We start from the raw sequence: 9,337 nt of genomic DNA, 5'->3' as shown, positions 1-9,337 counted from the left end.
TCACTGACTGTTCATCATGGGAGCATTTAACATCTTAAAGCGTCAAAGCTTTAAAAACTTAATTTCAGACTTTTGAACAAACAAGTTTAAAATCTTAGTTTCTGAAAATCTGCCTAACTTAGGGCTCCAACTAACGATTATCTTAGGAATCAATCATTCTGATAACTGATCAGATACTAAATTTTCACTTTGCGTATTTGTCATTTAACCACTTAAGGAATGTTTAAAACATTACAAATACATAAAAATACAAACAAATTGCCTTTTCAAATGATAAACTTCCATTTCCTAAAATGCAATAGTGTAGCACTCCTTTAGTGAATGCTTCATTTGTAACAAAGGATGAATCTGCAGCCAAGAAATACTTTTAAACATCTCAGCCATTTCTGTTGGATTTAACAATAGTGCAGTGTTGGGCTGGTCTTTAATAATAGGATAGCAGAAAATGCTTTAAAGATTTTTACAGAAGTTGAACAAAGTGAAGCTAAATTATGGCACTTGAGGAATCCTGGGTAGATCATATTTACAGATAAAGACTCAAAATGTATTGTTTTGTACAGTTTTGGCTTCATTGCAGCTCAGAATATACCATTCATTTGGCAAATGGCTTTTTTTTAGTCTATATATTCCAGTTAATGATTAATTTATTATTTCAATAACTGATTATGTTTAAATATTTTCAGCCATAGAGAACAGGGAGATTAAATACTTACTCTCAAACTGATCTGAACAGAAAAAAATCTTAAAGACATGTTAGATAAAAGTTAAAAATTTATTCACAACATTAATTAAATTGACCTTGTATCAAAACAAGACTTGGATCTCTGGAGGAACTTTAAACTCTTCCATCTATAGAAATGTTGGTAATCCTTTAGGTTTCTCTTAAAGCTCAAGTCTCGACTGAGGAAATGGTCGCTCCATCAGCTTCTGCCTTTGTTGCCTTGGCGATATGTTTTGGGTTGCCGCCATGCTAAAAACCCATCTTCTGTGTTCTGCTTAAGAAAAGAGACTCGGGTCCAACATCTGGACCTGAGTCAATAAACAACTTTTCTTCCTCTTTGCGTGAAATTTTTCTGAATCCAAAACCAATGAGGGTATGAGGTCCTTCGCTGGTGGCTGGGAGTTAGGAAGTGAGGAAACAGAGATCCAGAGTATCTATTCTTAGCTTTTCATCAACCTATAGTCATGAGTTTTAGGCTGCATTCACAGCAGCGCTGTTGTGATTTCACTGAACTGATGCTGTAACACTGCTAGAGCCAACAGGTTTTGAGCCGTTTATGATAAATTACAAAGCAGTTTTTAAGAAATAGAAAAAATACAAACAGAGAAAGCACAAACACAGAGTATCTGCTTGTTCATCAGATTTTCCAACAAACAGTGAGCTGTGTGGCTCTGGTGTTCAGTCTACTGATCCATGGGCTCCAGAGCAGCAAGCGAGCTGACAAAGGCTTCATAGTGCTGCGGGTGGCAGCGCTTGTACTCGTTGATTTTTCTCTTGATCTGTTTGGGTGTGTCCTGGTAATAGTTCTTCTCATCTCGAGCCATCGCCTGCAGGAGCGACACAAAGAGGGACGATGAAGAAGAACGTTTACACACTCAGAAACAACCTGGACAAACACAAAACGGAGGTTTGAAATGACAATTTGATTGAACAGAGGTAAAATTATACCCCAGATCAACCCGGTTCTATATTCTAGTTCAGTTCCAAACCAAGACCGGATAAATAGAACCTGACAGACAACATAGAGCAAGGTGATGGTAGTAGTAAGGTCTGTACAAAAGTGAAAGCATCACGTAGTATTAGGGGACAATTGTTGTCTACTTTAAACATTTAAATGTGACAGAAAAAACAAATCATTAAGGGGTCAAATGGTTTCCACAGAGCAGTGCAAGAGTTTCCTCCTCATTACCAGTTCTTAACTCAAACTGATGTTTAGACTTACTTTATTATCATCACACAAAAACATGACAGTCAATTTGTCAATGAGATGTTGTTGGTTGGATACCAGAATACACAGAAAAAAAAATACTGACAATATGTAAGTGTTACTATGCATTAAAATTTAAAAATCTGCACCAGTAAGTTTCTTATTTTTCTCTAAAAATTATAGAGAAAAAAATTTCTAGAATACACGAATAATATACATTAGACAGTCCCAAGTCTGGAGGAGGATTTATTTTACTCTGAAATACAATAAATTATCAATAAACTACAAGATTGTTCTCTTTTGCTCATTATTGAGAGCTGAATTATCTCTCGTCCTTGAACTATAAAACATTTTGTTTCTGCCCAGATTAGAGTCAGACGGTCAGTCTGCCTTCAACAAACCCTAAAGGACTCCAAGAGGTGATAACGTTCAGATCTTAAAGTGTAAATAAATCCTCCAAAATTAACTTGTTTTTGCCAATTAACTGTCTCAAAGGGTCGTGTAGGGTTCTATGTTTCTGTTCAAATTTAGAAATTTTTGTGTCAGTTTGTTCAGTTCGACATTATAAGTCTCCAGTTACACAAAAATGTATTCGTCATTAGTTGCTTTTTTTACATAAAATGTTGCTGAAGGGGTCTGAAAAGTCAAATAAAATGACCAAGTGGAAAAGTTGGCAACAGTGGCTCTTTATTCCTGACCACAGCCCCACCCATCAACTGCTTGGCCACGCCCCTCTGGGTCTCTTAGATCCGCCCAGTTTGGTGGAATTTTTTTCACATTTTTCTGGGGAAGGGTTTAGCTTTCATAGGGAGTTTAGTCTCATTTTGAAGAACAACAAACAACCAAGGTCAGATAAACCCGAATGGCGTTCTTAAACTCGGCTCTGATCTGAGTTCTTATCATAGAAACAAGCACTACATCTTGTGGCACCGTTTAAAGCCTCAAATATAAAAGTGTGTTTTTCAGCCTGTTTGATCAGGGACACTTTTTGTTGCAAGGCGCAATCAGCCACAACTCACCAGGGTTCAGAGTCAAGGATGAAAGTCTTTCTGTGAAATGACTTCAATACAAAGAAATGCTGATGCTTCCAGAGAAGGCAGATGCAGAACCACTGATGAAAATCCATTTGAAAGCTGCATGACTGACTTTATGAAACATCTTTAGTCCCACAAGGCAATGGCTCCACACAATAGATAAAAGCCTAAAGTTTATGAGCAGTTGCACTCAATAAAAATTTTTAATGGCAAAAATATGAAACAACAAAATATGACTGTCGTTTATCACTGTTTGTGGATGTTGTTTATGTGTCATATTTACGGAAAAGAACAGAAAAGGATGGAGTGAAGACAAGCCTTTGGGCCACTGGATGTCAAAATGGTGGACCAGGGGCCATTTTTGGCCCTCTGCAGGATTTTGTTTGGTCCCTCAGTATGCAAGGATAGCAAGAGATTTTTACAGACAAAGATAATCGTAAACATATTTTTAAGTATTGACTATGCCTCTGTTTTCATAAAATACACTTTGATAAAAACAGACAGAACTGGACAGGATAAAAATAAAAGAAAAATGAAGACAAAAACATTGTGGAAAATATATGCCTGTCTTCCAACACAGCAAGAATGCAAGACAATCAACAATGGCTAACAGAATCCTTTTCTAGAAAAATTAAGACTGCTTTATTAAAAATATTGTCTATTTACTATATAACTGAAGAGATACAAACTACAAATGTCTTAAGAAATAATTATTTTAGATTTAACTATGAAGTCAACTTGTGGCCCTCTGGTTTGGCCCCAAGTGGCATAAAACTTGGACACGACTCCTTTAGGTAGAAGCAACAACAGGAAATAAAGCCGAGTTGTAAAACATACTGTCACACTCCTTTGTTTTTATGGAGTTCCAAAGTTTAAAAGCTCAGAGTAAAAGCTGAATTGATCCTTTCCAGCCATCGTTTGTGTTTGAAGCGTCACCTTGTAGTTGTCCTTATGTTCTCGGATCATGTGCTGGACGTACTCGATCAGGTCGGACGACAACGTCTTGGAGTCCTTCTCCTGAAGGCTGGCCTCCTCCTGCAGCTCTGATGGTGACCAACAAACCAAACATCAATCTTTAAAGAATCACTAAACATTTCAGTCATTTGAGCCTTCGGAGCAGAAATATTAATTTATGGTCAAATGTAATGTAAATCTGCCTCAGAACATTTATTTAAACCTCACACAGGTTTATCCGTCTACTTCTAGTTTCCAGTGTTTAGTTAATGGCTTTAATGGTTCATTTTATTGTAATTTTTCATTACAATTCTTGAGTTAATTCACAAAAGTAGGGCTGCGACTAATGATTATTTTATTAAATTATTATTCTGACAATTAATTGGATAAAAAAAATTTGGCACATTTGACATTTTTTTTCTATAAATACATTAAATGATGCAAATAAACAATAAAGTTCCTTTTTCAAACAAGAAAATAAACATTTTATTGCCTAAGATGCAACAATATAACATTCTGGTAGTGAATTTGAACTCAGTCGAGCTAAGACAATGCCACTTGAGGAGTTCTGGGAAAACATTTTTACAGACAAGGGTGTTTTATATTAAATATATTAAGTTTTGGCTTAATTACTTCTCTGAATGTTTTTTTTTTCTCAGCAAACTGCTTTTTTAAAAGGTCTGTATATTCCAGTTAACAATCGATTACCGAATTAGTTGACGATTATTTCAATAACTGATTCATCAGGTTTCATTTTTTCAGCCCTAGAAACGTCCATGATGAAGATTCAGAAACTCACTGGTGAGGATGTAAGGTTTGGTGACGATGTGGGCAGGTCGCCTGTCATCGGTGTCTCCTCCCAGGAGCTGCAGTAACAAACACAAACAGGAAGTAAGTCAAATGTATTTGGAAAGCACCTTATCACAGGCTTTAAAATCATATAGTGCTCCACAAAGACACAAACATAAAAGAATATAAAAACTGTCAGTAAAAAAATCTATTAAAAAAAACAAAAATAATAATCGCTCTAACAAGCTGCAGCTCAGATTACCAAGTAGCAGCAGAGAGAATTGCTAAGCTATTTGAACTCTGAGGAATGAAAAAGCATTTTTAAAAAGTCTGAACATATCTTCAGAAGGGTTAAAAAAAAAAAAAAAAAAAAAAAAAAAGAGTTCAAAAATGTCATCTTGAAAATATTCCTTCTCGGAAGCAAAGCAAATATGGGCAGTTTAAGATCTCAGAAGTTCAAATGTGTAACATAACCACTATGTTTTTTACTGAATTAATACATTAAAGAGTAAATGTATCAATCAGTTTTGTAGAACAGTTGCTGTTATTTCATATTTCCACTGTTTAAAACTGATTTTTTCGCAGCATCATGCTGGTTTTAGGTGTGGTTGAAATGAGTAAATAAAAAGGGCTGTGTGCGTTGGCACAACTGGAGAGGGAGACGCACACCGTCAGATCTGTGCAGCAAGAGACTTGAGTTGATTGAATGTTTAAAACAAGTTTTAAAAAATCAAAGAAAAGACATAAAACAGCAATCAAAGTTTGCCTCAGCGCCACTGAATGTGCGTTTTAGAAACTGGATCAGAGCTTGCACCCAGGAGGACGCCACCGAGGGGAAAGGAAGACGCTCCCAATGAGATTTTTGGTAGTGCCACTCTTTTTTCTTATCTTCTGACGTTTTGGATTTGTCATTTTGGATTGAAACTTTGGATTAAAGTGGAGAAATACTTCCAAGACTTTGTTTTGTTTTTGAGGATATGGAACTCGATTGCAGACATTATTCTCATTAAAAAAGAACGGAAATTTTTGGATATTTAATTACTTAGGATTTTTTTTTGTTTTTGCTGACATAAACTGAATTATTTAAATCCAACCTATAATTATTTTTGAGGGATTTTTGGTTACTGATCTATGTATCAGAATAACTATTATAATTTCTTAGTATTGTTTTTTTTTTTTTTTTTTTTATAAATCATTGTTGCTAAAAATCAAAAATTTCATATTGAGTAGTTGGATATTTATTTTCTTATCAAATTAAATGGTGTAACTTATTTTACCCGATTCCTGTGGCAGATCCCCTTGAGTATATTGGGAGTTCTGCTTTAAATCAAGCTGAATTTTACAAATGTTTGATTTGAGCTTCAGAAGCGACACTTTGCCGCCCCCTCCTGGCCTAAATGTGAACTGCAGCATCACACTTCTGGAATAACTGGATATTAACTGGAGGCTCTTCACTTAGGAAACCAAAAACATTGTGTTTACCTTTTAATCACTCAAGTTTCTGTTTACACTCTTGAAAACAAAACCCTTGTGTCTCATTTAAGCCCAGCTGTTCTCCTTACTGTCTGTTTCTTTATGGGCAGAGTCCGGTTGGGATCAAACGACAGACCCATCTCCTGCAGGTTCCTGGCCATGGATTTGTTGTTGTCCCAGGCATTCCTGATCTGAGCACTGAAAGAGAGAGGAAATATTGAAGACACACAGACACAGGAACAACAAAATCCTTCCCACACATACCCAAATTTATTTACAAAACAAACAAAAGGCAACATAAAGCAGCAGATAAATCATGCGCCAATAAAATATTTTCCAAGATTTCTGCTCTTCTGAATTAAATTAGTTTGGCAAAAAACGGGTCAGATCGACTTTTGTTCTATAAATGAAAGAGTTATTTATAACAGAGAATTAGGGACAGGCTAAGAAAAAAAATATGAAAATAGAAATAATACAAGAAGAAACAGGATTAAGTCAAAAATAATATGAAAATATTACCAGAATAAAGTGGAAATAATACAAGAAACATCGGTCCAGATTTGACCTCTAGGTTTCAGGTTTAAAACCAGAGCAGGTGTTACAGATTAACTGGTGGCTAAATGAACTGGTTGAGACCTATAGGCACTGCAGATGGTTCTAAATTGTAGGTGCTTAACTGGGCTGCAGACACAAAGATGTGCAGTTTAGTAATTTCACAATATCCCTACAGTTAAAAGTTTGCCTGGCAAACCTGCTAAACGATATTACCTGCAAAACGTTGCCAGCAAGTGAATATTATTTTTTGGACAGTAAAATAAAGTGGTCCAAAGCTTGAATTAGACGACAGTGTCAACTGAACTTGTACCAGTGATCATTGAGTTCAGAGAGCGATGTTTTATCCACTGAACTATATGAGCCGATGGAACTCCAATAATCCTACCTGTTACTGATTCTGATCTAACGGACGCCTCGCGCTTTAAGAAGAAAACCAAACCTGGATTAACTGGTGACACTTTCAGAATCTCAGGTTGAATGAAGATTTTAACCCGTTTCTGATGTAAAAGTACAGAAGACAATTGTTTTTTCAGCGTTGTCTCTTATGGTTGAGTATTAGGGTCACTTGATACAAAGAATACGAATGTTTAGTTAAATTATGAGGAAAAATATCAACAATAAAGAAGAAATGACACTGCCACATAGATCTGTGGTAACCATGTCTTCTGTAAATGAACTAGGAAATAAATTATAGCATCTTACAAAAACAATGTTTAAAAAGATTTCGCTATTGTTTTTGTGGATCTCTAATTGAAATATCATACAATGAGGGAAATGTGGAAAACAACATAGCCAGTCGATCTTTTTAAACATTTTATTTTAAATCTCATGGCTCTTCAACATTTATGTCGGCTTTCAGGGATTAATCTTTGCTTTGAGATCTGCTTATGGCATCTTGAGAGCTATTTCGATCTTCCTTTGACGAGTTTCAACCTCTGAAGCAACACAGAAATCAGGACAAGTTCTGCGTAATTTATATGTTTTGGTGATTTTGCAGATTAATATATATTTTTTTTAAAGGCAACATACTATGAGAGACCAACAAAAGTCTTTCTAATTAGTTATTCCCGAGATCTTAATGGTTGTTTTACGGAATCGGATAGCGTTTTTGCAAAGATTTGTAGATCTTTAAGCTTATCACATTGATTATTTTCTGGTTCGGTAAAGGAGTCCTAAAAAGCCACGCCACAGAAACATCTGTCTCCCAGATACCGCCCCCAGTTAATTTAGCCACCAGCTAATCTATAACACCGGTCCGATATAGTCCGTAAAAACGGTGAAATAACCGGATATTTTACCTACTGCGACATCTAGGGGGGGGGGGGGGGGGGGGCTAATCTCAAATTTCACATGTTTCTAAAGGTCCCAACAGGTGATTAAACCACGAGTGTTGAGAATAAAACAGTAACAACACATTTTAACAACCTGTTACGGACGATGCTGCTAGCTAACAGCCGGATGGTTCGGAACTCACTGATTAATCCTCGGGTTGGCCTTCTTTAGAAACTTCTTTTTCAGCTTCTTCCGGTCAGTGTTGTAGTCGAACTGCTTTCTTCTCTTTGACTGTTTGGTTTTCGGCATTTTTAAAATGTAAAAATTGCTTCAGAATTGAGACGGGGCAGCACTGGGCTAGCGAGGTACACACAGAACGTGCAGCTGGAAACAGGAAGCACGTGCTTGCGTCGCCCCGGTCATGTGACTCGAAGCCACGCCTTCTCACATTTTACCTACACTTTTTAATAAGAAAATGTAATATAAAAAAAGTAAAATATGAAACAAAGCGCATAAAATAAACATTAATACATATTTTTACTATAAAAACTACCTAAAAAAGCAAAGCAATACATTTAAAAAAAAATCAAAAAGTTATTAATACAAAACAAGGCTGACATTTGGTACAGCTGAAGTTAATCTTACTTCATATGTAGTTACTCGGAATTCAAAAAAAATTTTGATTGTTCCTGGAAAGTATTTTACTCAAGTGACTAGTGATTAATTTTTATGTAATTGTACGCGAATAAGGACAAAAAGCATATTTTCCAAAAGCAAATTAGTAATTAAAATTTGTTTTTCATGTCTGATTTTCATGACAAAAACAGCACATTGCTAATATTTTGTTGACATTTTTCATGCTAAGTTTACATTATATGCTTTTTATTTTCTGAAAAGTTAGACAATTATACATTCTTTGTGTCTACTTTATCAGAGTTACCGGAACACATCGCAAAAAAATCCACAAGATCCTGTCACAAATCGTCACTCATGATGCACTTCCCGGGAAAGCTTTTAGTCCTATGGGATAAATAAAAAATAAACTGGTCATTAGAGTTATTTTATGCAACGTGACATTAGCAGCAGCTAATTTTATCCACTAGATGTCAGACTGAGTTAAAACTTGTTTTAGAAACTGCAGCGTTGTAGAATGAGCGATCAACCTCAAACAGATTCAGGTCCACAAACAAATCTATTTGATGATTAAATATACCTGATTATTCAAACTTGTGTCAATGAAATTCATGAAGGTGATAGTTTTTTAATTAAAGGATATTTTCTGTCTTTCTTTCTTTCTTTTTTCTTTCTTTCCTTTTTTCCTCATTTCTTTAT

The 9,337-nt window shown here is 35.5% G+C and overlaps 1 protein-coding gene across 1 annotated transcript; it reads right to left on the bottom strand.

Annotated features, from left to right (window-relative positions):
* Positions 1-753: 753 nt before the first annotated feature.
* Positions 754-8,448, bottom strand: nop16 (NOP16 nucleolar protein homolog (yeast)). Its single transcript, XM_044141616.1, has 5 exons — positions 8,208-8,448; positions 6,268-6,376; positions 4,716-4,782; positions 3,899-4,005; positions 754-1,548 (listed from the first exon to the last, which is right to left on the bottom strand). The coding sequence occupies exons 1-5, from the start codon at positions 8,312-8,314 to the stop codon at positions 1,405-1,407; spliced, it is 534 nt and encodes a 177-aa protein (XP_043997551.1). The 5' UTR covers positions 8,315-8,448; the 3' UTR covers positions 754-1,404.
* Between the last annotated feature and the right edge of the window lie 889 nt (positions 8,449-9,337).

Source organism: Gambusia affinis, linkage group LG15 (assembly GCF_019740435.1).
Source record: "Gambusia affinis linkage group LG15, SWU_Gaff_1.0, whole genome shotgun sequence".
Lineage (NCBI taxonomy): Eukaryota > Metazoa > Chordata > Actinopteri > Cyprinodontiformes > Poeciliidae > Gambusia > Gambusia affinis.
This window is presented reverse-complemented; position numbering and strand designations above follow the sequence as displayed.